Source organism: Eublepharis macularius, chromosome 6 (assembly GCF_028583425.1).
Source record: "Eublepharis macularius isolate TG4126 chromosome 6, MPM_Emac_v1.0, whole genome shotgun sequence".
NCBI classification, from domain to species: Eukaryota; Metazoa; Chordata; class Lepidosauria; order Squamata; family Eublepharidae; genus Eublepharis; species Eublepharis macularius.
In genome coordinates, this window is record NC_072795.1 from 35,691,748 (window position 1) to 35,719,621 (window position 27,874).

A 27,874-nucleotide genomic window follows, 5' to 3' on the forward strand; every position below is an offset into this window, starting at 1 on the left:
CTGCTCTTTGGCATCTGAGAAAGTACCATGTGGCATCACAGCCCAAGGCCCTCTTGGTCAATTAGCCCTGTTCATAAAGGAGGGGAGGAGAACCTGTCTGCACCAGTGGCAGCCCTCATGCAGTATTTATGATACTTACAGTGTGGACCAACAAGCAGAATGCTGAGCCAGAAGGATCCAGACAGTTTTTATCCATAATTTTATTGTCTTGATGCTCTTTGCCATTTTAATTTCGATTGAGATAGCAGCAGAATATATCAGGAACAAAAATGTCCCATCCTCCTTCAAAGATCAAATGATAGTTCTAGCCCCCCAAAGTCACACAAACAGACACAAAATAAAATCATTCTGGTCAAACACCTCACCTCTTTCCATTAACCAATGAAACCATGCATTGACCCCTTCTTAGACTTCACAGCAGCAATCAATTTCTATCTACAGGTTCACAGAATTACAACATCTTTAATTAACATCTTCAGAAAATTCCAGAGAGGTACAAAATTAAAGTCTTTCATTTATTTTACTAATTATACAACTCTCACCACTCTCTCTGCATTGCTTTGAAAACAGCACAGAACTGTTCAGTGATGTTTCAAAACAAGTGAGGCAAAACATAAAGCAAGGTCGTAAAATGTGATTCTAAACCATGTAAATCAAGGGTGGCACATGTGATGCTGGCAAAGAATCTAGCCGAGAAGCAAGAAAAGTCTGTAGGCCAGCCTGTGGCACAGAGGCAGGCCGAATCCTGTCTGGCTCTCCCATTCAAAGCTGCTTTGGGTTTTCTGCCCCAATAACCTGTTAAGACAAACTACCTCAAGGGAGGAGTGGGGCAATTTACAAGGGTCTACACATAGCCTATATTGTGCGTCCCACTTTTCAAATACTTTGCCTTAGCTTGCAGCACATTTGTGGGAAAAGCAGGCTACCCATAACAAGGAATTGCCAAAATGATTACATCACCTGATTTAAAGGCTTCTTTCTGTCATTATTTCAAAAGAGAAGGGCCACTAAGAAGATCTCACATCTTCCCAAGGTTTCAAATTGAATTAAACTGCAAGTCCTTGAGCAACTTAATTTGACAGCCCAATCTCAAGCAAGCCAGTGCATGTCTCCCTGAGCTATCTGGAGGGCGAGGTACAGAAGAACAATGAGCCCGAATCCTTTGAATTGTTTGCTTGACAAAGGATCAATAGGTAGAGCCAGAAGGAAACATGGCTTGCTGTAGTCTACAAGTATATACCAGAAGGAGATAAAAAGTGAGCTATGCCATTCCCTTTCCTAGTCATTTCCCTTTCATCCTCTGTACACACACAAGTATGTATGCTGGTACAGGAGGCAGGGTCTTGGCTCTGCCTGTCAATCAAGGGCGGTAGCACTACACAAAGACCAGGCTATATATAGCATGATAGTAATTGCTACGGCCTGATAGGCAGAAAGCCTATCTTGGATTGAAAAAAAGGAATATTTATAAGCTGTTGGGCTGCAACTATTTCCCCCTCAACATGTTCATGAATCTCACCATTCCTTCTCCATTACTCTTGTCTCGTTTTCAAAAACTACAAGTTATGAAAAACTGCAATCACAACACAAAATACACTCTGACTTCCATTGTTTTTCCTGCTATGTAAATTTGAAGTTTCCCAAATAGAATAACGTTGATATTTTAAAGAACAGAATTCTCATTTTCCTCTGTGTGTTCTAGGCCTGTATTGAAGTCAGATCTACTGCCTGGAGCCCTAGACCTAGCCAAACCCAATGATCTGGATCTGAAAAATGATACATTTAATTTGTATACACACAAGGAAGGTTTGGACTTGTTTCTTGGACAGCACTTCCCTACAGCAAACTTCTTTCTGATGCCAAGAAGAGCTTCCTAAGCAGTTTGTAATATGGCACTCAAGGAAACAAGCCAAATATTCATTTGGGCATTCCCAAAGCTTTCTGTAACTATCAGGATGTTGGCAAAACACACTCCATTCAGAACAATCTATGTATGTGCCAGCATGTATATTGAAACCAACTCTTTACAAACTGTAGAAATGTTATGTTCTCTTTCTCTTTAAGGAAATGCTAATGGCACTTGATAAGCAATCAGTTTCCATCCTTTGCCCTAAACGCTCACTTCCTTTCAATACTTGCAACACTTTACCAGAAAATTACAATGCAATCCTATACGGAGTTATTCTGGAGTAACTCTGCACAGGACAACATTTTCCTATGTTTTAAAAAACAGTGAATCCACAACAAACTGATGTAATAAATGTAACTTTTTAAAAAAATGCTTGCTATGTTTCAGTCAGTGGGTTTTTAACAAACTCAGAGACGTATGTAAAATCTTAGATATATAACACAAAAACAGTATCTTTATTACTAAGGTGATTTTAAAATTTTGTTTGTACAGTCTTAGTGTTGTATGTGTAGGTGAAACTAAATTCTTGCAAAACGGCAATAATAATAATGGCTCAACATACTTTAATTTGGTATTTAAGCAATACTGTTTTGAAACACAGCAAATGTTCGTCTAGTACTGAATTACAATATTTGTGTTCAAAATTGTACATATAATTCAGGAAGCAGAGGCAAGGAAAGAAAACATAGCAAACATTTAAAATGTGCATTTATTATCAAACGATGCTTAGGGTCAAAACCGGAAGATCTGTTTTCCATAAAGCTCTAAATGCCCAGCTCCAAATCTTCTAGCTCCTTTAGAAGGGCAGCTTCTTTCTGAATCTTTTCCAGCTAGAATATACACACAGAAGACACCATTAGAGAGTGTTTATAACAAAACAAAGAATTAAGCAAAGAACATAATAACAACAGTGTGCTTACATACTGCGCTGCTGGACAGATTAGTGCCCCACTCAGAGTGGTAAATAAAGTCAGTGTTATTATTATCCCCACAATATAGTTGGGGCTGAGATGAGTGGCTTACCCGAGGCCATCTGTGGAGTTCATGGCAGTAGTTGGATTCGAACCAACAGAGTTCTGATTCACAACCCAACCACTTAACCACTGTGCTACAGCAGCTATCTCAATATAGTGCAATAAATTCTAACAGGTAAATGTATGAGCTTTGAAAAACTATTTACTAACATACTCCGGGTACCCCATTTATGAATACAGACAAATGGAGCTCCCTACCCTAAACTGAGAAAAATCAACAAAAAACGCATGACAGGTTTATCAAAGTATGAATGATGTGGAGAAATGAAAAAGAAATGTTTACCCCTCTCATATAACAGCAGAACTTGAGATTACCCAGTGAAAACTGATCAGTGGTAGATCCAGGATATACAAAAGTAAATACTTCACACAATGTTTAATTAACTCATGGAGTTCACTGCCACCAAATGTGAAGTGATGATGATAGCCACCATCTTAGACGGTTTAAAAATGTAATTAAAGGGATGGGTCTATTGATGCCTATTTGTCACGATAGCTCAATGATCTCCAAGTTCCAAGGTGGTATGTCTCTGACTATGCATTACTAAGACGACAAAGAAACAGGGGCAACTTGTTGCCTTTATGCCCCACTTGTGAGCTTCCTAGATACATCTGGTAGGCCAGAATTAGAAAAAGCATGTTGGATTAGAGGAACTTTGGTTTGATCAACAAGAACATAAGAAGAGCCTTGCTGAATCAGACCAGTGGTCCTGTCTAGTTCAGCAACCTGTCTCACACAACAGCCAATCAGTTATTCTGGAGGGCCAACAACAGGGGATAAAAACAGGCCCAAAAAACCTCAATATGGCCCTGTCTGACCATGGCTCCCTTTAGTCACCATGGCTAGTAGCCACTGATAGGCCTATCACCCATGAATGTATCTAATACCCTTAAAAGCCATCTATGCTTGCAGCCATCCAGTAGGGCTCTTGCATTGTTAAATTACCAGAGCCTCACCCAGCACATGTGGTAATAGAAACCTTAACTATTCAGGGTGTTCTGTCTTATGCTCTTCATTTCCAAGCCCTGATCATGCTGAGCTGTTAGAGGTGTGATCCAGGAAGTCCTTGGCCCAAATGCCATCTTATTAGGTGGCCTCAGGCATGCTTCTAATTATCCCCATCTACAGTAGAACTATAATGATACCGGACTACCTTACAGGGCAGAATTACAACAAGGCATATAAAGTGCTTTCTACTTTAAAAGTGCTATAAAAATGCTACGTAATGTTATGTTATAGCTTAATTTAGGCACACTTCAGAAGAAGTTTGGAGCTCTTATTTTTAATTCTAAGGACAAAGGGGAATTATTGAATATTATTCAAATAATCTTAGTTGTCTTCAGAACAAATCAAATAAGACTACCACCAATAATAATGACAGTGTGCTTATACACTGCCCTTCTGGATGGATTAGTGCCCACTCAGAGTGGGGAACAAAGTCAGTGTTATTATCCCCACTGGGGAGCTGGGGCTGAGAGGAGTGGCTTACCAAAGCCCCCCTACTAGCTCATGGCAGTAGTGGGATTCAAACCAGCAAAGTGCTGATTCACAACCCAACCACTTAACCACTCTGCTACAGACTGAATAGTAACATTCATCCTTGAAGTGATATCTAAACCACATCTAAATAAAATATATAAATGTGTTGGGCATACCTGGTTTTTCTCTAGCTGTTTGCCTGTGGCTGCTTGATCTTTCAGCTGCTCAATTGCTTTTAGTTTCTGTGGTGAAGAAAAGCATGTTTAAGACCAACACAAAGCAGCAAGTTTTAAAAGCTTTCTGCGGTGTAAAAAAGGAGCAAACGTAATTTACTGCTCTCTAAGGACACTCCTCAAGGATTCTAGTGTGTTGCCCTTACACTCCTATCCAACACGCAACCCACACTATTTATCTACATGGAATACATGCAAGCAGTGTGCCCTGCTCCATAGATCTGCAAGGCGGGAGCCAGAGCATTAATTAGTTCAAATTCAGTTCTGGTTTTGGTTCATCACCTTTTCTTTTTCTTTCATTCTACACTTCAGGTTTGGTTCAGACTCCAACTTTAAAAAAGTAGTTCACAAAAAATTCCTAAGAATGAATGTTCCTTTTTTCTACAAGGGCAACATAGGATGAATACCATGATAAATATTTAAAACCTGCTACCTGCAAATACTGCCTCTTCCAGAACTCTGCCATAGTGAACCACTGGGAGGACAAAATGAGAACACGACCAGATATCTTGCTTGTGGCAAGTTCTCCCCTCCTTTCCAGTAATAATTAGCTACACATCATGTGACGTGGCAATCCTAGCCCAAAGCTCCATGTCACTGCTGGGGAGAAAGGTAGCTTGCAGTCTGATGCTGTAATGTGGTGGACATACCTAAAATTGGGGGGGGGAGGGGTAAACACTTCTACTCTCACTCTGATTTTTCTTCTCAAATGGTCTCACTGTTGCCTAACAGGCACCTGTACTGTTTGATATTCCCCAAAATGAGAGGAAAGCAAATGTAATGTCATTACATCATCTTTGATGCAGCCACATATAGAATATGCAATGTGCTGTTTTGGTCATTTTAGAAATGAAAAGACTGAAGAGTTCAGAGAAACAATAACCATATAACAAAGACATATACAGTTATAAATTCTGCCCCCTCCCCCTCACCCCATACAAGAATTTGGAAGATCCAAATAAAATTAACTGGCAGTAAATTCAGCAGAATATCCTTTAAGAACTAGGTGTAGCAGTGGTGAACACTACCTTTTAAAAAGTTTAGGCAAATATGTGGAGTCCATCAATAGTGGTTAGCCATGAAACTGAAATGAAATTTCAATATCCAGAGGCAGAGTACCATGGAACACCTAAGACTGTGGACAATAGCAATAGGGGATTGCTGACTCTTTTAAACCCTACTTTTGAACTTCCTGAAGCACCTGGCAGGCTGGACTAGATGAACTTGGGCCTGATACTGAAAGGCAGCTCTTACGTTCTCATTTTCACTTATGCTAGGATGAGTCTTCACGATACAAGAATCCAGATAATACTCCAACATTTGCTTTGATCAAGTTCCCCTTGCTTCTTCGAAAGGAAGCTCAAGGTTGTAATCTCAACCAGCCAGACATTTCTGATCCGTTTTTTCAATCACTTGTAGTTTTTCCACTTTGAATATAAATCCTTAAAGATTCAAAATCTTTAGTAAAATTAGTTTGTTTTGGTCTTCACTTCAAGAGCCAAGAGACCTACCAGTCCTAAGACCTCTCTGAACTCTTCCCTGCCTCTTCCTCGATGGTCTCCGAGTAAGATTGTCTCTTTTGCCCGCCTCTCTAGAACTGGAGAAGAAATGGGCCCTTTATCACCACTCTGAAAAGAAACCCTCTGCTTTCTGATTAATGAACCATTTATTCTGTAACAATTACCTGTATTTAGGGGTTCAGATCTAGTAGGGTTTACAGAGAACAGAGATTATTTAGGGATTAGTCACCAAAAAAACTCCCCAACCAAACCAGTTTTGGGATTCATGTTCAGGAAGACTGCCTATGGGCAAGGGCAGCTGTGCCACGACACAACCGGTTCAGATGAGTGATGACAGTGGGGGCACATGAGCAACAAGGCGCCTCCTTAAGGTAAAGGATTTTTTGCCACCACAGTAGCTCTCTGCATGCACAGAGGTGTTGATCCATATATGGAGCATTTGATTTGCATCCATATATGGGTTCATGCCTCACTAATGCTCCTCCCAAATATCCTTCTAGAACTACCCAAGGACGACACAGTCCTTGGGTAGGTAGGGCCCAGACCAATTAAGTCTCCCCAAGTTCATTTTTATAGCTCTAGTATTGTTATAAAAGGCTTACAGCTTTAGTGGAGACAACCCAGATTGGTCTCTTGACAATAATGCTCAAGGGAACCAAATAAGCACAAACAAATCTCCATGTTTATGGAGAAAGCAGATGAGTCTCTGGATAAGAACATTCAAACTAAAAAGAAAATCAGCAGCAGAGGATTCTATATCTGATCAAGAGTCCAGTAGCAACTTTACTGTAGCATAAGCTTTATGAAGAGAGCTGTGGTTCTCAAAAGCTTATGCTACAATAAAGTTGGTTAGTCTTCAAGGTGCTACTGGACTCTTTACTATTTTGCAACTACAGACTAACATGGCTAACTCCTCCATATCTGATAGAGACACTGGTGACAAGCAGAGGGTGTGCATGTTTATCTCTTCCTGCCCAGGCCATTTTCCAATCAACATCATCCTTGCAGCTTCCTTCTCATCCACAGGAGAAAAGATGTAGGATCCCCAAAAGCAAAGAGCCAAACCTGGCCTTTCTCCGCCATGTAGCAGGAGGCTGCACCTTTGGGCCTGCGGGCAGTGCCCATTTTGGAAACAGCGGCCCCCGCAGAGGATGCTTGGCTTGGAATCTCCAGAAGCAGAAAACACATTTTAAATGGCTGCCATTCCATAAAATAATAGAAGTGATGGATTTCATGTAGCAGCAGCAGGACCTTCAGCCACAACAAGTAAAAAAAATTCAACTGAGAACCTCCTGACCTTTTTCAGGTTCTTTATCTTCTTGTCTACTTCAGGATCACCTGATGTTACTGAAGGTGTCACAGTGTGAACTGCATTCAATACAGGTGAACTTGGAGCAATTTCCTGGGGCCCTTCAGCTCTAGCTTCCTTTAAATAAGAAAATGAATCATTTTTGGGGTTCACAGTTAGCATCAAATTTTTTAACTCCATTTTTAAAATATGCCCCCACCCCGCCAAATGATGTTTCAGTTCCCCCTTTAAACCTGATTTTCTCTGTATTTAAGAGCAACGTGGTTTATTCCTTGAAATTCTGCAATCATTCTATGTTGCTCAAATTTGATGTAATCATACACATAACCTCCTAAAACTCTGAACATCTTCCATACACGTTCACTTCAACTTAGAATGTGGTTCTGTGAATTTGCATTCTACTACATCAGCCAAAACAATGGCTTGCGGAGGAAAATCCTTGTGGGGCACTTTTTTTTTTTAGTGACTAGACACACCCTCCCAGAACCTCATAATTCTGCAATGTTTGTTCATGATCAGGTGTAAGTTCTGTGCAGTGTCCCAGTAAACAAGCTGACAAATACAAGCCGACATTATCCCTAAGAGGATCAAACACCAGCTGTACCTGTTTAGCAACTTTCTTTGCCTCGTGCTTCTTTTGATTCTTGAGTGCTGTTTTAGATAACGGCTTATCACCACCTTTTGACTGCGGTCTCATGTTCTGCGGTGGCTCATTCTCATGCTAAGAGGAAGCAAAAGGAGGGGGAAAGTATTACTAAAAAAACAAGATCACACTTTGTGATCAAAGACTTGGCAAAAAAGCAGCTTGGGAATTTTTCCACATGCTGATTTCTGGTGCCAAAAAAAAGAGGCGTATGCTATTTTTCTTATCATTGCTTAGGTTCAAGCCACACTTTATATAATTCCTATACAGAAGAGAACTCACATCCATGCTAAGAAACTGTGAGAAACCCATGCAGACTGTCACCCAGGGTAACTTAACTGTACATCACGCGATGAGCCGTATCTGAAATGACCAACTTCTATATTGCTGAATGACATGCGAGTCTCTAGCCAGCACCTTGGGAGTTGCATTTTGGCACACAGAAAACAACTACTTCACAGGCGGCGAGACTCGAATAAAAAAGCTTCATGTTTAGAAGGCACATGTTCAAACATGCCTTGAGCATCACATATGAAACCTTCAGAGAAATGCAGCAGTCAAATGTGAGGTCTTCCTCTCTTGTAGCTTTTGAAAACAATTGTTCATTTCTTTGCGGTTGCAATTTTTTAGGATACCTTGATGAACATATAGTTGAGTTTCCAGCAGGCAGAAAAAAATTGCTTTGAGAGTCAGATGCAGCTCACAAGACACCAGGTGGCCACATCTGAACAGATTAAAAAGAGGTTTGTGGTACTTTCTGCATGGATGTCAGTTTTGGGTAAGAAATATGTAATTTCTTTTATAAATAAAAGAAAGCTTGGAAAACCAGCCTTCTCCCCCGATGTTCTTTTCCTTTAATTTATTTTAGGTGTTTCTCATTCTACGTCCGCTATTATATTCAACATCAGTCTGATTTAAGCTCAGCTTTGCAGTAAGAATTAAGTTAGGACCGAACAGTACTAGCTAAAAGCCAAGGGGTTAGTCTAAAAGAATGCTGAGTTGTATAGCCTTATAAAAAGTTTTTGATATGAATATTCATAAAACGTTCCTGGAATCTTTTGTAGGCAAAATCTTCTACTAAACTAACTTGTTAGAGATTTAACTTTTGCATATGAAACTTATTAAGGATTCGAAGAAGTTTTCAATGTTTCTCACCCACAAATCTGATTTTATTTCTCAGTCACAGATAGGGAGGATATAATTGCATCAGCCATCTTACATAATAACAGAGAGTGATTAACTCTGCTTAGGCACAGTTAGTAAGAAATAAAATACCTGTAATAATCAATTGCATGGTAGAAGCCAACACTCCTTTTGGTGTTGGTAGTCACACAATTATACTCGTAAAAGAAAAGGAAAAAAAAAACCCAGAGAGGAAAGGCTTGATTTACAAATCTGCTTTTGAATACTACAAAAGGAAAATATGAAATGAGAACCACTATACATCAAGGGCCAGTGGAGGTATAATGTCAGCTCCCTTTTAACCACAGTTAAGAGATGGAATTCTCCCTCCTGCAGCTCCTTCCCTTTAAGACAATGTCAACAGGAACTTAAAGCAGAACTAAAGTCCAAAGTAGTTGGAGTTCATTTTGTGAGAATGAAGGAAAGTAAATCAGCCCTGCTTATGAAGTTATACAAGATAAAACTCTCAGAGCTAGGCAGAATAACACAGGGGAGGAAGCAGCATTGCGCAATAGCAGGGTGTAAACAATCACTCTGTTGCTGCAGCTCTGATTCTACCTGAGCAACTTTGCATCTCCAAGCGTATGTTCTTGCATTGTGTCTGCTAACATTCCGATTCTTTATTTATGCCTATGTAGGCATTACCTACATGGACTTCAGTGAATGTTTCATACCAGACAAAAATCTAACTGATCAACCCAGGACTCTCGAGGCCCAATACTCTATATGCTGCACTATAGTTGGGGCACCCCATGGGAGAGGCAGCATGTGCGTGTAAATTGGCATACAGGTTCCCATGGTTTATTTGATGCATCGTATCCTAAATATCTAAAGAACCTCTCAAAAGTATATTTGACTATTAATGATACTCTATTCGGTATTTTATGCTTCCCTTAGGTAGTTTCCCATCATTATTATTTATAGATACGGTTGCAGATTATTTGCAACTTTATAATTTAAGCAATTAGCTCTTGGAACCATGACCAAGGAGTAAAACATAACTTGTGATCAAGCCCTCTACTAATGCCATTAAACCTTCCTTTTCCTTGCATGCCTCAGGCTTTTAAGGTGTTATATGTAAGAGGGAGTTTCTTTTCCACTTTAAGATGTGAGCATCCCATGGCAGGGTTTGTTTAACAAAGTCCAGCTTCTGTTGGAATGAATTCATCTGGGATACATACAGAAATATATAATCCTCAGGAGAGAGAGTTCATCTCAAGAATTCTCTTCTCCTGTGACTCATTCCTTCTCTGCAGAACAACAGGCATACCTCACTTCATCATGGAACAAGGTCCCATGATGTGTCCAGCAAGGTGGAGGGTGAACACAGAGATGAAGAAGGGCAGAAGAGTCACCAGGAAGTGAAGGAACCATCACAAGATTTTTTTAAAAAAAAAATCTGGGGCATCAGTTACTGAGCATTATCCCCCCCAGGCTTATTCTCAAAAATACAGAGAAATAGCAACCTGAGTTTGAAAGAGTAAGAGAGAAAACCTGGGCTACAGGTTGGATCCAGACTAAAATTTTCCTTTGCAGAACAGAACTTCCTTGCCTCTCCACTCCTACTACAGCCCACTGATCTCCACAAAGCATCGCTCCCATGGGATAAGGGTACCATGAGGAATGACATGACCGAGTCTGCAGTAGGAGGAGGAATCTGTTGAAAATGCCAATTGAGCCCGGATCCAAACCTATGGCTCTTATTGTTGAATGACAGTAGGAAATAGAAAAATGTCCGTTCCGACACTCAGTTAGCAAGCCCTCATCTATTGCCGGCATGTTTTGTTTCACTGTTTTTAAATTAAGGTTTGCAATCTGCCTTACTCCAAGAGAGGAGGGTGGCTAAGAGCTATCCAAGTAAAGAAACCAGTCCATAGACCTAGTGGTATTCTATATGTCAACCTTATGTATGTGTTCAGAAAATGTTCATTATGTTAAAATATTATGACATATCAGATTTTCAGGTACCCAAAGGTCCTTGGCTCAAAAATATAGTTGCAGTGTGAGAGACAGGAAGAAAAAGAAAAGGTAGGTGGGAAATAGGTGATCAAAAAAGCTAGGTGGAAATTTAAATGTAGTTTGTTATGAGCGCTGACAGGTGCTAATGAGAACAATGGATTCAGTACTTCCTCCTCTCCCTTTCCCACAACTGAGAACGCAATAACAAATCCTACAATGAAAATGACTGCTACTTACAAGTTTAGAACTAGTGACAGGTTTGTTTCTCAGAGCTGGTGGCCTGTAAGCTTGGGCAGCCTTTGGCTCATCATTTGGCACTTTGCTTGGAACGGTGTGATACGTCACCGATTTTGCAGGAAACGTTCCATCCAAACAGGGTTGCCAGGCAACTTGCCAGAGCTCTGCATTTGGCTGGACTTCGTATTTGTAGAGGACTGAGCCCGTGTAATGCCAGACCTTATACCCGTTCCCCACTCGCAGCCGAGGAGAACATGTAGCAGTTACAATGTGCTCTCCGTCGGGGCACCATGCAAAATATGTGGAATCCGAGGCTTGCGGTTTAGAAATCAGTTTGTAGTTTTTAACATCCCACACATCTAGTTGTCCACTGAGATTTCCAAATCCAGCAAGTACTAAGATGTGTCCTTGTGGGCTGTAGTAGGCAGAGTTGTGAGGGCCCGTTCCAAAGTCAAAAACAGGATCACATTTCAGGTTGAAGATAGTCGCTTTGGCAGGCATAAAACCATATACAACACAAAACTCTGTGGAGTTGGGATTCCAGACTGCATCGTATATAGGGCCATTTTTCGCTAGAGGAAAATAAAACAGTCAAGGTTTTAAAACCACGAGTTGGATCCAGCCAGGTTTTCATTCAGTCTTGCCCAATTCCCCTCCTTGCTACACACAGCTCCTATCCCACATCACTTTTGTCTATGCGGGTCCCAGAATCTCCACCATAGCCTTTCTTGGTGGTCCACTTCCTTCCCTTTTCACCAGCTGAAAAGCTGGCTGGGTCCAGTCCCATATCTACATCAGCCAGATGTACAAAAAAGCTTAGGCCTTATTTTTTGCAGAGCAATTGCAAGAGATGCTGCTTTGGGTAACAAGTACAGGTAAACATTAATATAATCATGGTAATGTTCATCACAAAAAATGTATCTTTATCCCAGGGGGGAAGGCAGGGAGAGAGACTGCAGTGTAATGTCACATGCCAAGTGAACTTTTGTCTAGTTTCACTCTCTTCTTCTCTGGAGGCAAAGCTGTGGAATTGTTATCTTCTGAGGGAAGTACTGCTCTAATTTTTTCAAAAAGAGACCCCTTTGGAGGTCGTTACCCCCAGTTTGGTATACAAAGCCAAGAAAAATGTGAAGAAAAATTATCTGCATGATCTGTTAGGCAATTTTCTTGGTTCAGAGGAGGCCTAGAAAACTTGCAATGCAATCCAACCTAAGCAGAGTTACTACAGTCTAAGTCCACTGAAATCAATGGGTTTAAATTGGAGTAAAACTCTGCATAGGACTGCACTGCAGAGGAATGTTAACTGGAACATTTCAGATTAGGATTGAAAGAACTCTTGCTACAGTGGGATTTTATTGCAAGCTGTGATCCCTGTTGAGCATCTTTCTTTACTGTGATATGAACTATAGGATTTTTTTTAAGTGCTTGGGGGGGGGGAAATTGTACAATATAAAATGGAGGACAGGAGAACTATGTAAGCCACTTTGGGTCCCCATTGGGGCAAAAGATGGGATATAAACAGAGCCAGTTTGGTGTAGTGGTTAAGAGCGCGGGACTCTAATCTGGAGAACCGGGTTTGATTCCCCACTCCTCCACTTGAAGCCAGCTGGGTGACACTGGGTCAGTCACAGCTTCTTGGAGCTCTCTCAGCCCCACCCACCTCACAGGGTGATTGTTTTGGGGATAATAAGGACATACTTTGTAAACTGCTCTGAGTGGGTATTAAGTTGTCCTGGGCAGTGTATAAATCGAATGTTTCTGTTGTTGTTGTTATTATTAAATGAATAAATAAATACATCTGTTCTCTCACACACATGCACACACACAGTTATGCTAAAAAGAAATCTCTCTTCAAATTATTCTTTGGAGAGACTCCCTGAATTTATTCTGGTGGTTTAAAATAAGGCTGCTGCATCAAGACTGTTGAGGCTGCCTCATCTTAAGTTCAAGCCAACACTCACTTGTGACCTGCCAAGCTAGAGTCACCCTTCCAGCTGCCTATGGTTGCTTCCCATGGGCTCAGCGACCTCCTCTGCTGCCTGCCCAGGGTGTAAAATAAACAGTGTGGATTTCCAAGGATCCTAGTTGTTTCATCGAGACAGAGGTTAACCACATCTCTTCTGACGCAACAAACAAATAAAAGTCTGCTTAGGAGTGGCAGCCCGATCAGACCAGCTACTAATGGGAAAAGCACCAGTTTATTATGAGGCAGGAAGACTATCCAAACAGCTTTCAACACCGTTAGCCTTGAAAAGTTACTTAAGAAGGGCTAAATATGCACTTATTAGTGTCATGAATTCACTGAAGTTTAAGTATGGGTTAAAAGGTGCCTCTGATAAGCTGGACAAGCAAGAGGGCTTTGAGGGATCAGAAGGTCCTACGGCCTGCCCAGACATACCTTTAGACAGAACCTTTACTACATACTCAAGATCTCAATTGTGCTGAGGTCCTGCAAGGTACATTAAGATTATTCCTTAAAGGGAAGTCATGGTGGGGACCCTTTAATCAAGTAACTACCAGAATGAACTAATTCTCTTTCTTGTTCAAGCCTGAGGCCTAGCTGGAACAGGATTGCAGCTGAGGCAAAAGCCCTCACCCGTGGGACTTTGTACTCATGCACCATCTTGCTTAAATTGGGCAGCGGCTTGTGCAATGCGGCTCCACTGGCAGCTCAGCTGAAACGAGACACTATCCAAGTGTAAAGTCGTACAGGTGAGTATTTTTACTCCGGCCATCCTCTGGTTTCAACGGAGCCTTGAGGAATGAGCTCCTCCCCGGGTTTGGTACCTCATTCTTCCCACCTCCTCTCTATGAATCACAACTTCAGTTTCAGCTCTTATACACCTGACTCCACATGAATCATTAGAACAGCCTACATGCTTCAGGCTCCATAGAGATGTCAACAATAAAGCTCGATAGTAGCAAACAGCAGAGAAAGGTTTGTTTCATCGAGAATACCTTAAGAAAGATTTCCAGTTCACAATACAGTTCAGAGAACAATCACTCACGTAGTTGTACAACAGCGCTTTCCCCATTTGTTGCAATGTAATGCAGGGTTTGTTCCCCGTAATACGAAGCTCCGGTTTTGTCCACTTCCGTGCTGGCGATTACGAGCACAGCTGTGGCTATTCAGGTAGAAAATATAACTTGATTTATAAACAAAGCTACTAAATAACACTGTGAAATTTAAGTCTGTACAGAGAAGAAATACAAGACAACCGTCTTTCCTTGTCGTGAAAAATGAGTTCAGAGTTGCACTTCCAACAGGGATATTTGAACATTCAAGAAAAATAAATAGCTGTAAATAGCTCCTTCCAGTCATATATACCATACATATCTCTGGAACAACAAAGCAAAGGATCTCTGATGCCTTTTTTCCTGAACTGAATCAGGAGGCAGAGAAGACTTAAAATCCCACAATCTTGGGCCTTGCTTATGCCTAACACACCTTCCTTGCCACCAGTTAGGCCCTCCTCCTTCACAAAGGTGAGGTTTTATAATTGGTCAGAAAAGGAAGAGGACCCATCAAACAAAGTGGGGACCACAGTTTCCCCCTCTTCATTTTTGTGAGCATTTCTGCTGAGCACTCAAATATGCTTTTCTAGTATTTTATGGGAGTGTTACAAAAAACATTTCCCCCCAAAGTAAAGCCAGGGGAGTGGGGTTCAGGGTTGTTCACTTGTTACTAGTTCTGCTACAATGTGAATCCCATATTTAAACCCCACTTTTAGTGTTTAAGATTACAAGTGAACATATATAGTTAGATAACAAAGAGTCAATATCTTACTATATAAAAGGCTAAGCATATTCAAGACAACTCTCTTCCTACCCTGGTGTGCCTCCAGAGGGCGCTGCTGTGGAGGGAAGCTAGATGAGGCAGCCAGACCTCCAGAGAAGCCCAGGCCAGGATCAGATGCAGAGCAGGCAGCAAAGCCTGGCCCCTGCCTTCACCCAGCTGGGATCAGGAGCGGAGCAGGTGGCAATGCCCGCCCTCCACCTTCACCCAGATGGGATCAGGAGTAAAGCAGGTGGCAATGTCTGCTCTCCGTTTTCACCCAACTGGGATCAGGAGCAGAGAGGGGACAATGCCCGCCTCCTGATTTCACCCAGCTGGGATCAGAAGCAGAACAGGTGGCAATGCCCGACCCCCGCCTTCACCCAACTGGGATCAGGAGCAAAGCAGGTGGCAACGCCCGCCCATCCTTTACCCAACTGGGATCAGGCATAGAGCAGGGGACAATACCCGCCCTCCACCTTCACCCAGCTGAGATCAGGAGTGGACTAGGTGGCGATATCTGCCCCTTGCCATCACCCAGCTGGGATCAGGAGCGGAGCTGGTGGGATCAGGAGCGGAGCAGGTGGCAATGCCTGCCCCGCCATCATCCAGCTGGTATCAGGAGAAGAAGGTAGCAATGCCCATCCCCTTTCACCCGGCCTGGATCAGGTGCAGAGCAGGAGGAATTGCCTGCCCCCCCTTCACCCAGCTGGGACCAGAAGCTAAGCAGGAGGCAATGCCCCCCCCATTCACCCAGCCGTAATCAGGCACAGAGTAGGAGGCAATGCCCATCCCCCTTCACCCAGCCAGGATTAGTGGCAGAGCACATGGCAATGTCCGCCCCCGTTAACCCAGCCAGGATCAGGAGCGAAGCAGGTGGCAATGCCCGCCCCCCCTTCACCCAGCTGGGATCAGGAGCAAAGCAGCTGGCGATGCCTGCTCCCCGTCTTCACCCAGCTGGGATCAGGAGCAAAGCAGCTGGCAATGCCCATCCCCTGCCTTCTCCCAGCCAGGATCAGGAGCAGAGCAGCTGGCAATGCCTGCCCCCTCCCCTCAGCTGGGATCAAGAGTGGAGCAGGTGGCAATGCCTGCCCTCCGCCTTAACCTAGCTGGGATGAAGAGCAAAGAAGGTGGCAATGCCCACCCCCCCTTCACTCGGCTGGGATCAGGTGCAGAGGAGGTGGCCATGCCTGCCCCCCCTGCCTTCATCCAGCCGGGATCAGCGACGGAGGAGGGAATGCCTGCCTACCTGCCCTCCCCTTTCTAGAGCCTGTTGTATTTTTTCTCATAACGGGCTTTGTTGCTAGTACTTGAACAAAAACAAAAAAAAGGGAGATTCGTTATACCTTTACTATTCCACAGCAGCGTCACCTTGTCAGCCTTAAAGAAACTCTTGTTGGCCAGTGCAGCTTGTGGGCCTCCAAAGACAGGATACTGATAGAGTCTTACAAAAGATGGAGCCCCCTTGCTTCCAGGAACATAGACTGCGACCTGTACCAAAAATGTTTCATTCGTTTGGTAAGGCCATTTTCAAGTGCGGCACAAAGGTAGTAATGGAATAACATCAAAAGTCTCAAATATCAACAAAGCAGAAATTAATGTTTTAAAAAATCAGAGGCACCTTGCTCGGCTGATCCCCTGGTGATATCACGAAATCACTGATTTTCTGCAAATGCAATTTATTTGCAATTGTACCTGCAACAACACAATGGTACTCAGATTAATAACACTGACAACAAAAGGCGTGTTTTACTAGATGGTGTTGTTAGCAAGCCTACACTATTGATAAGTAAAAACATCATCGTAAAGCAACTCTTGGGACAGCATCCATTTTGAAGCGGGTTTTCTCTAACACTAGATATTCTCAAGAGTGTGCAAATGTGACAAATTAAAAATACCGTTATATTCCCTAATGCTAAATTAGCAGAGACACGCAAAAAGCTTGCCTGAAATCGTTAGAGATACAACCAAAGTGGCTATATTTTTAGGGAGCATCATAAAAGTACCAAAAAATCCAGCCACAACTCAAAGCACATGGGAAGTCACACCAAGGCCTCTGCTCCATCTTACCTTATCTGTGCTCAGCTATATTGGAGAGTAGAACAAAAGCCCCTCCCCCCTCAAGCAGACTTTACTCTGTTAACCCAGGATTTGTGTCCAGTTGCATGTTAGAGACCACCAGATTTTCAGGATATAAGCTATCGAGAGTCAAAGTTCCCTTCTACTGATACAAAGAGACGACTTTGAAAATACCTTGAAAATCCTGCTGTTCTTATGCAGACCAACACGGCTACCTACTTGAAACTATCTGTTAACCCACATGCTCTGCCTGTAAGAGATCCAGAGTATAGGACGAGGGATATATGCACCCCAAAAAATTCAGCTCAATCCAGATCCAGCTATCATAAAAATTTGGTACCCCTGAAATCTGGGTCAGAGTCTCTAATCCAGTTTGGTGTGATCAGAGAATCCCAAATTTATTCAGCCATTATTCCCTATGGGGAAAACTATCCAGGGGCCTGAGGGAGCATTTTTTAAGCAAATTCCACCAAATTTGCAGGGAATCGGCTCCTTCCTGTCCATTAGAGACCGCCCCCCCCAAGCAAGTTTCAGGAAGACCTGGGGGTCCAATTCTATGGGCCTCAGAACAAGATGTCCCAAGCCACTCTCAATTGTTTCCTGTGGGGAAACCATTTCCAAGGCCTTCCAGGCAAAGGGAAACCTTAAGCAAAGGCAACCCCTAGCCAAAAGCCAGTCCCAGTGCAAGTCCCACTCTCACTGCGAGCTGAACCCAACATAGCCCAATAGAACCAAACTGCAGCAAGGGAACCAATGTCAAACCAGAGCGCCCCCCCCCCCCCGTGACAATCTAGGGAATCCTAAACTGAAGCAAGGGGTGTTTGAGGCTTGTTGGACAAACCACAGAGTTTAAAAGGCAGGCATCAGTGGCCTGGAGGGCTCTTTTGGAGCTTGGGAGGAGGTGGGAGGAGACGGAATCTATGGAGAAAAGCAGCAATGGAGAAAAGCAGGCAGCGGCAGCAGCAATGAGCAAGAGGGCAGCAGCACAAAGTGGCTTGAAGCACCACCAAGGCAAGTTCTGCAGCAGGAGAACACACAAAGCTGGTTGGGGACAGGAAGTGGCAGGCAGAGAGGCTGGAAGAGGTGCCAGGTGGGAACATGGGGAACAGGGGGGGGGGCAAAGGCTGAAGGAAACAGTCTTCCTTTCCTCCCCACCCCCACCCCCCATGCCTGGAAAGAAAAATAAAGCTAGCCTGCAGCAGCATTTGCTGGGTTCAACAAATACACTTGGTTTAATCTGGCTCATTATTATCCGGCTTCCTGGATCTGATCCAAGATCCTCTATTTTGAACTCGCATCGCTGGATTTTGATGGATAGGCATAAATTCAGCTAATTGATCGGTATGCGAATGCTGGGTTGCACACCCTATATAGGACTTTCTGCCCCTAAATTCCCCCACTCCAAACATCAAACGACTTCCTCTCTCAACTCACAATGAACGCTGATGCCAGAACATACACACACAACTCCATCTCCGTGCTCAATCCATTACTCAGCTGCACCGCCTGTCAAGCTCGTATGTATCCAGGCTCTGGCACAGCAGCCACGCATCTTTGGTGGGCATGATCAGAACATGTGCACCAGCTCGTTAGCTACAGCAGCACCCTCAGTGGTTGGTAGCTCTGTGGCCAACACTCAACTCTTGGAGCTTAGGTTTGGCCGGGCCTGGATCAGCTACCTGCGCTGGGGAAGCGCGATGTACCTGTTTAAGCATCACAGGTATGGCTCGTAGCAGCCTTTCCTTCATGCCTCTGTTACCATTCTCAATTTTTCATTCGGTTTGTCTACCTTTAAGCTTCAAACATCTGTGGCTGAAGAAATCCTTCCATCCTCCTGGCTGTGCTGCCCTCTGTAACACTTGTTTTCTAGCAACTTTGTTGGAAGCGTGTTCCAGTGTTTTCCAAATGTACCCTGAGTTGGATCCTGCTGATCATTTCCTCATGCTCAAATGAGGGTGGATTTTCACTGATTTCCCCTGGAAGACCTCCAGCTCCCCCCTCATGCTATTTATTCCTGGGGTTCCCCTGCCCCCAGGAGCAGCATTTCAGGGGAGTGTTTTGAGCTGCAGCAGGAGAGGGGAAGCAGAGATGTTGCACCTCTCCAACTGAAATCCTTCCAGCCAAGCCACTGAGCGGAAGCAGATGTGAATTTCTTCAAATGCCAAAGGAGCTTCGTAATTATACCAACATGCTGAAGGAATGCTCCGATTCCTTCAGATCTTAAAAGTGGAGAGCTACGGCAAACAAGAGGACCAATGAAAACAAAAGAAAATGAAAACAGAAGACTAAAAGGAAAAGCTTATCTAGAGTTCAAGGTAGGGTGTTGCATACTGAAGTCGTTGTTTTCAAAAAAGTGCAGTTCATTGTTAACACTCCTGGCACATATGCTTTCATCATCTGACCAACAAGGACACCTAATGATAAGAGAAGTGGGAGGGGGACAAAAACAAGGAAGAGAATATAAAAACCCAAGAAAAATAACTTTTGTTATCTGGGCCATAAGAATGTTATTTGCAGGCTTCTAAGCCTAGTAAAACGATGTAGTGGTTAAAATGTCAGGATAGGATCTGGGTTCAAATTCTCATTCTGACAGGGAAGCTCGCTGGGTGACCTTGGTTCAGTCAGAACTGAACCAGTCAGAACATCTGTCAGAGAGCCAGTTTGGTGTAGTGGTTAAGAGTGCAGGACTCTAATCTGAGGAACCGGGTTTGATTCCTTACTCCTCTACTTGAAGCCAGCTGGGTGACCTTGGGCTAGTCACGGTTCTCTGGAGTTCTCTCAGCCCCACCCACCTTACTGGGTGTTTGTTGTGGGGATAATAATGGCATACTTTGTAAACCGCTCTGAGTGGGTGTTAAGTCATCCCGAAGGGCGGTATATAAATCGAATGTTATTGTTGTTGTTATATTCTATTCGCCTAATCTACCTCACAGGATTGTTGTGAGGGTAAAAAAGAGGATGGGCCACTGAGCTATACCACCCTGAGCTCCTTGGAAGAAGGGTGGGATAAAAATGTAGTAAATAAATAAAAAAATAATATACAACCCCAGCATGGTTCTGGCAGTGAATCCACAGCCATTTAAAATGGAACATTAATTTTTGATATGACAAACTTCACAACTGAAACAGACACTAATCATGTATTTTCAAACCATGTTTTATAAATAATACATTCTTGGAAATGTTCACTTACCAGTTTTGCATTTTCTTCTGGATGAAGGACTTTAAACACTTGCCAGTTTTCACATCAAGCACTTGGAGGTTGGGCAGCCCTGCTGCGCCGTCTTTAGCAGCTGCAATAAAAATGCAGAAATGGTACCCATGGCCAGTAAAATCATCTCTCAATCTCCTTCCCTAGCCTGACTGTGGGCTCTCTGATACATAGTTAAATACCTTAATGAACGCTTAGGAGGCTGACACATGCTAGCAAAACTGGTTGTGTTACTACCAGTTCTCACTACTCCTATCTGTCCGAGTGTGGAGATTTTTCTCCTTTGGAAAAAAACCTGGGTCTAATATGCTCTCCTCAACCCCAACTCCCCCCACCTCCCGCCAGCACAAATCTTATGAGCCATGTAAGGGAAGACTCAACCTGTTCAAGCCGGGGCCTTCTTATAAGAACCTGTTTTAGCTGAAGTTAGGCTAGCGGGGACCTGTGGGAGAGAAAGCAGAACTCCTTCTGCCAAAAGATGGCAATCACACCATCTCTTCAGGCCTTCCAGAGCAGCCTAGAGACTTCTTTATCTCTTTGAATGATGCTTTATTGCTTCCTGATTTTCACATGAGGCTTTTTTCACCACTCCTTTGATAAGTCCCTGCTGCTTCTTTGTTTGAACTGGCCACAGCTTTCCAACTTCTTATTGATACAGTCTGGTTACTGTTTTAAAGGACTGATTGTCTGGGGGCTTTTAACATACCTTATTTTTTTTTCTCCCATTGGGAACTGACTTGGGACCCATGACAAAAAACAAACAAAACTAAACCAAAAACTAAACAAAACTTTACTGTTTAAAGTAAAGGCACAAGTCCTTCCATGGTTCGCCTGTCTTCATATGGGGCAGCTACTTATGCCATACAGTGATAAACCTGCTTTCCACTCATTGTATGTTTGGGTGATATGGATGTGGGGCAGAGAGGGAGCTGATGCATAGATGGACCTAGCTTGGGTATAGATATTGGAAACAGTGCTCTCTGGATCCCTTTCAACAGTATGGTTCTTTCTTGTATTATAGGAAGCAATGGGAAGGAAGAGAAGGCAAGGGCCAGAATAATGCACTAGTAAAGTACCAGATGCTTTAGGAGAAGGCTCTTTCCTGTCCTATTGCTCAAACCAAGAATGACTGTAGCAATGAGGATAGCTACAGCAAACATCTGAAGTACTCACTTGTGTAGGGCTGCCATGTTGCCAGGACATTGCCCTGCGGAGAGAACTCAAGGCAAACTGTCTTTGGCAGATCAAAAGAGTGCAGTAACTTGTTGCTGGTGACATTCACAACGTTTATTCTGGAACCAAAGAAAAGGTCATTTCAACAAAGCTTGATTAGAGTGGTTAATTAATAGCCAGATTACAGTTCTAGACCTGCCATGTTTTAGCTGTGCAATTTTAAATCTGTTCCGTAGACGTAACAGAAAATAGCACAATTTTCATTTAGCATAATATTCAACACATTATGCTACTAGAACAGGATTCTGGAACAAAATATCATGTCATGAGACCAAGTAGACACCAAGTAGACACTGGAATGCTTCAGTACACAAATTTGGGCATAAATTTTTATTATCATTTTCTTGAGATGGAGCACAAGCAAAGATCACACTTCAATGGACTACCATGAGAAAGTTTTTCTTTAAGCACTTGGCATCCTTCCCCAAATCTCTCCAGACAAGGAGACCAGGGGCAGGTTTCAAACTGGCACAACAGACATATATATTGCACATTAACTGAGATTCAAAACAGATGATATTCTGCATATATCACCTTACTTCCCAACAACAATGTAACGCAAAATGAAGGAACATAGCATAAATATTCAGTCAAACTTCAAATCACAATCCTGCACATCCTTAAATCAAATTATTTCAGGCACGATTAAAGCCATTTAGGTTTGCAACACTGAAAATCCAGAAAGGTTCTTTGGCAAGGAATGCATAAGTTGAATACATAACTGCACATAAGTGATGGACAAGAGGTGCAATTGTAGCATGTTGTCTGACACCAACTCCAACCTAGGCACACCTGGGAGCAAGTCCCACTGAAATCAGTATTATTCATTTCTGAGAAATGATATAATCTGGCAGCATGTGACCTGAGGAAAATGGGCAACTGAGAGACCGCCAACCTTCAGCTCACAGCTTTGCTTATGAAGAGAGGTCCAAAAATTCCAGTGCAAAAATGCACTTCCTTCCCAATTCTGCCCCGTCTCCAGTGGGGACAGGTATTGATCATAATGTCACAGTGAGCTTCAAAAGCTTCCCTCAAGTATCTCTATCACAACTGCTGGGGCAAAGCTCCCTCCCACACTGTAAATTGAGGGTGTGTGTGGAAGTGTTCATCCCCTATCAAACTGAGTCTCTTTAAGCAGAGGAGTTAGCCTGTAGTAGCAAAATAGTAAAGAGTCCAGTAGGACCTTTAAGACTGACCAACTTTATTGTAACATGAGCTTTATTGTAACATGAACCACAGCGCTTTTCTCTTTAAGCACAGTCCAATGATTCAGATAGTGGCTTGATGTTCTCCAAACTCAGGAGAAGGCTACAGGAATCTCCCAAACGTCACACAGATGAAAAGTTAATTTGTTTTTACAGTGATATTTTATTATTTTAATTGTGAACCAGCATAAAGAGGACATTGGGGAACAGGGACAGAAATCTCCTAAATAAATAAACAAGTCGCAAGACATCTTGTGCGGTGATTACTCTATCCTTCTTGGGGTTTAAGAAAAGAACAGGGGAATCTCACCAGAATAAAAAACGCAGCAGCGAGTGCACATGTGGACTCCTTCCTATGATCTTTTATGTGACCGACATTTTCACTGTAAAAATGTTTCCATACATGTAATAATTTCTAAAGCCCTTTATAAACCAACTGGAAACCGATTAGGCCCGGCATGCCAATTTCTCAATAACTGACTTGACAGGGATTCAGCCTATGAAATTTTTCCAGCCAGAAGAACTGATTGAAAAGTGTAAAAAGATCTGAAGAATGTAAAACAATTGGAATATTTACTCAACCAATTCTACTTATATATTTTACATACTACTTAATATACAGTCCTATATGTCCTAACAAGGATAAGAAATAATAAAAAATGTACTGACTGTTCTCCATTGCACCAAGCAAAGAGGGAGCCATCTTTGCTGAAAGAAAAAACTTTGCAGTTTCTCCCAGAATCCCTGAAAAAAATAACACATTTCAATTACTGTTCAAATATATTACGCAAAACAAGCAAGAAAAACATTAGACTGAGTTGCTAATGATCACCTGAAGATTTATTTAGTTAGCTGATTTATAATACGCATTTTACTCTGAGACTCAATGTGGATTGCATCATTCAAAAACATAATAAAACAAAGTAATAGACACTGCAATTCTTATAACTGAATTATAAAGAGAACAAAGTAAAAATGAGTATAAAACCTACACTGATCGAATAAACCAAGACTAACAAAAAAATACCCAAAAGTTTTCAGTCATTAAAAGCAATTTTAAGAATGCCTTCCTGGTAGTACACCCCACTGAATAGACTTATGAGTATTCTATAAAGCTACAGCACAATTCCCTTTAGTTAAAGAAGTTTTAATAAAATATGTATGAATAAATGTTGTGGATAGCCAAACTAGAGACTTTAAATCTGACAAAATTATACAAAATATTGATAAATATTAGATACATGGCCCATTTTTTAATATATGGTGTCAAAATGGTTCTATTTTCAGACTTTTCTCATCTTTCCATTTTCTAGACGGTCTAAATATACTTTACTTATCTGAGAGCATATTTTGTACCCACGTTTGTAGGAGGAGACTTATAGAAGTATCTCTTCCAATATTCCATAACATATTTTGTGCTATGTGAGTACCAAATTTCAGCTTTCTGTGTGGTTTGGAACTACTGTAATCGTTTTATAGGGAAATTTGAGCCCTTACATTATGAGGGAGAAATGTATCAATTTCCTATTTTCAAATTTTTCTTGTAATTGAGGTACCTTGGGCTACATGTTGATCAAATTTCAGGGTTCTGGTTCATCTGGATGTACTCTAATTTAATAACTCTACAAGTGACACCGAAAGGCCTTCATAACTTACCCTATTTTCAAACAGGCTGTCTCCATTGACCTAGTGACAGCCTGTGCTTTGAGCTAAAAAGGGAGAAAGCCAAAAGGAGACAGTTTAAAGGACTCCAGGTAGTGGTGGTGGGAAGGAACTGAGATTGGAGAATGGATGACTTTACTGCACACTAGTTAGGAAGCTGACATTTGGAATGCACATAATTCAAGGCCTTGGAGTTACTAGAAAGGGGCCATTTTCTTTTACACCTAATGGTCAAAGCACTCCATCACGCAGCAACCTAAATGGAGGTTCTGATATCTTTTTGTACAAAAACTTGGATTAGAGGTTGGTATTTCAAGCAGCAGCCAGGAACCTAAATTTGTGCTCACAGAAAGAAAGTTCTATTTCACGACCTAAAACACGAGCATAGCCTTAAACTTTTGCCTGTCATCTGAACACATGAATTAGTGACATTTTTACTCATCAAAATCCACAAGATACAACACTGAATGAAACTGAAAACAAAGTACCTTTGAAATGCTATATTCTCTGTGAAATGAGGAGGCCCAGTCAGCATATAAAGTCCTTCAGATCCTCGCACTAGTGGGGAAAAATGTATTGCTTTTAACTACAGTAGAATTAATCCTGATTGTTGCATAACTGGAAAGTATGAGGCCCATAAAGTTGCATTTTTATAAAGAGATGGCCAAACTTTGCCAGCTATGCAAAAACAGCTTAACTATGCAAGGCTGTTTGTGTTGTGCTGCCAGATTTTCAATTTCAAATCCTTATGCCAGACTGAGAATTACTGAGTTTTACTCAGGGGTGTCACACTAAGGTGGTGGGAGAAGGAAGAGAGGCACACTCTAACTTTAGCCTCCATCTGCATCCCCCACTTTCTCCCACAGCAGCGCCATAAGCCATTTCTCAAGGAAGGATCCTGGAGAATTATTCTGCCATAGCAATCACCCCTTTGCAAGCCACAATCATTCTGCCATAGCAATCACCCCATAGCAAGGCACCATCAATAGGCCAGTAAGCAGATTTTGCAAGCAGAGCAGGGACGGTTCAAATGAACAAATGCAGCACCAGACATCATTCACACAGTAAAGGCTATGAAACCGAAAAGGCAGATTAAAATACAGAATATTTACTAATTTGCACAAGGTAGAGTATAGGATTAGGATTCTACCTCAACTGTCTCCTGGTAAGCTTTAACCAGCATTCAGATTCCTATGCAAAAGTACAGATTCCTACTGTTCTAAATGGTCATATATTATGTTGAATTGTATTCTTAATGCTATGTGTAGCAGAAAGAAAACTCTGATTGGCTCACATCTCTATATGAATACTGTATTGATTCTATATTAACTGTTGAAATAAGTTCCAGTGCCAATGGCAATATGACCAGGATAGTGCATAAAGAGTACTGGTAACTGAAACAATTAATGAAGCTGGTAAAAGGCAGAGTAATGACACTACAGCTAATCCAAATTAATATATCCTCAACCAATTATCTTGGTATTTATAATTCTAATATACTGTTATTATTTCAGGGATTGCAATATTTTCAATTAAGGTTAAGGGAGAAAGTTCTGACACCAATCCCACAGGTGTCATTTTAGACCATAACTCTACAAAACAGGAATTGTATAACTGTAATCCTACTGAGAAAACAACATATATGATATATAAAGCCTCTCAGCAGCAACCAACAGTTGTTTCCATTTAAAAGTTATGAGGACAATGGGGGAGACAATAGGTGTCCAGGTTGCAAGAGCACATGGTAAACAATGGAGAAACAGGACAGAAATAGCTTCATAGTCAACAACAGCCTTGTAATTTACAATAGAAAATGCAACATTTCCAGGCTGCAAGCTACCAACTCCATTGGGGTAAATTAAACTTGGTTTGCCAACCTCCAGGTAATGACTGCAGATCCCCCAAATTTACAACTGATCTCCAGGCCATAGAGATCAGTTCTACAGGAGAAAACGGCTGCTTTGGAGGATGAACTCTATAGCATTATAACCTGCTGAGGTCCTTCCCCCCAATAACTCCCTCTCCAGGCTCCACCCCCTCCCTTTCAGGAATTTTCCAAGGTGGAGCTGACAACCTAAATCAGACACGTTAAAGAAAAGGCACTTTTAATAGTTATGTAAAAGAGGGCATTTCAGAGGGCACAACTTTTCTCACTTCTACTAAGGTGTGTCTCCACAAACAGCATCAAAATCCCCATTTCTACACAACTGTATATAGAATAGGAACCCTGTTCGTCTGAAGCATTTATGTGCCTTCCTATGAAAAAGAAGGAGCAGCACACTCAGTTTTCTAGATGAACGCCATGATTTAGAGATCTGGGTCACGGATATGTTTTTTATACTGCTCACAGGAGCATGCTGATGCGTTCATACAACCGAGTCATATCCAGACTTTAAAGAAGTTGAACATACGGTTGGGAAATTCCTGTATTTCAGTGTGGAGGCTGAAGAGAGGGGTTGTACAGGGACCTGAGCAGGGTAGAACACCACTGAGTCCATCCTCAAAAAAGTCATTTTCTTCAGGGGAACTAATCTCTGTATTATGGAGACCAGTTGTAATTCCAGATCATTAGGGCCCACCTAAAGGTTGGCAATCCTAAAATGGGACGTAACCCCAAACTGATGTGGGCAGGACTACAGGCTGTCTTGGCCGTAGATAAACCTTACTGGATTCCACAGAACTTATTTGTGGAATAAACGCATCTAAAGGCTGCAACTGCACGTGTGCTTAATCTAGAATGAGCTCCATTCAACTCAATCTGTTTAGGACCTCACTGCGCATGACGCAGCGCGAGAAATGCCAAGGGCTCAGCCGCGCAGCAACAGTGACTTCACCAAGTCCCGCCACCTCCAGCCACGCGGGGGGTAAGACCCTTATCGAATCGCACCAAACCCACCTGCCAGCAGTAACGTGGGAGGCGCCATCTTAAGCCAGACCCCGACCTTTCTGCTTCCGGGTCATGGGGAGGAAGGTCATCTCCTGCGACTGCCAAGCGTACACGTCTCCTCGTCTTCCGCAGCCAGCTCAAGAGCGGAAGCCGCTTCCCCGATGACGTGTAGGAGCCTGAAGGAGGAGCGGAGGCGGAACCGTTTCTCAAGTGACGTCTCCAGGGGAAGGCGGGGTGAAGTTTCCTGCCCGATCCCCGATTGGTCGAAATAGCCAACGGAGAAGGATGACTGGCACAGGGAGGTCTGGAACCGCCG

General features: G+C 42.4%; 1 protein-coding gene across 1 annotated transcript; it reads right to left on the reverse strand.

The window, feature by feature from the left end:
* Positions 1 to 182: 182 nt before the first annotated feature.
* EIF2A (eukaryotic translation initiation factor 2A) lies at positions 183 to 27,682 on the reverse strand. The gene is made up of 14 exons (XM_054983498.1): positions 27,568 to 27,682; positions 25,160 to 25,229; positions 23,679 to 23,753; positions 21,745 to 21,863; positions 20,554 to 20,653; positions 19,692 to 19,774; positions 16,903 to 16,976; positions 16,628 to 16,772; positions 14,515 to 14,631; positions 11,507 to 12,078; positions 8,090 to 8,206; positions 7,474 to 7,602; positions 4,600 to 4,665; positions 183 to 2,739 (listed from the first exon to the last, which is right to left on the reverse strand). Exons 1-14 carry the CDS (start codon positions 27,593 to 27,595, stop codon positions 2,674 to 2,676), a joined length of 1,761 nt encoding a protein of 586 aa, XP_054839473.1. The 5' UTR covers positions 27,596 to 27,682; the 3' UTR covers positions 183 to 2,673.
* Positions 27,683 to 27,874: the final 192 nt, after the last annotated feature.

Bases quoted from the DNA above. Each gene is read 5' to 3' on its own strand.
- EIF2A (XM_054983498.1), bottom strand. From the start codon at position 27,595: ATGGCGCCTCCCACGTTACTGCTGGCAG. The intron at 23,754-25,159 runs GTACTTTGTTTT...TATTTTTTTCAG, and splicing joins GAGAATATAGCATTTCAAAG to GGATTCTGGGAGAAACTGCA. The intron at 14,632-16,627 runs GTATAACGAATC...CTACCTGAATAG, and splicing joins GCTGCTGTGGAATAGTAAAG to CCACAGCTGTGCTCGTAATC.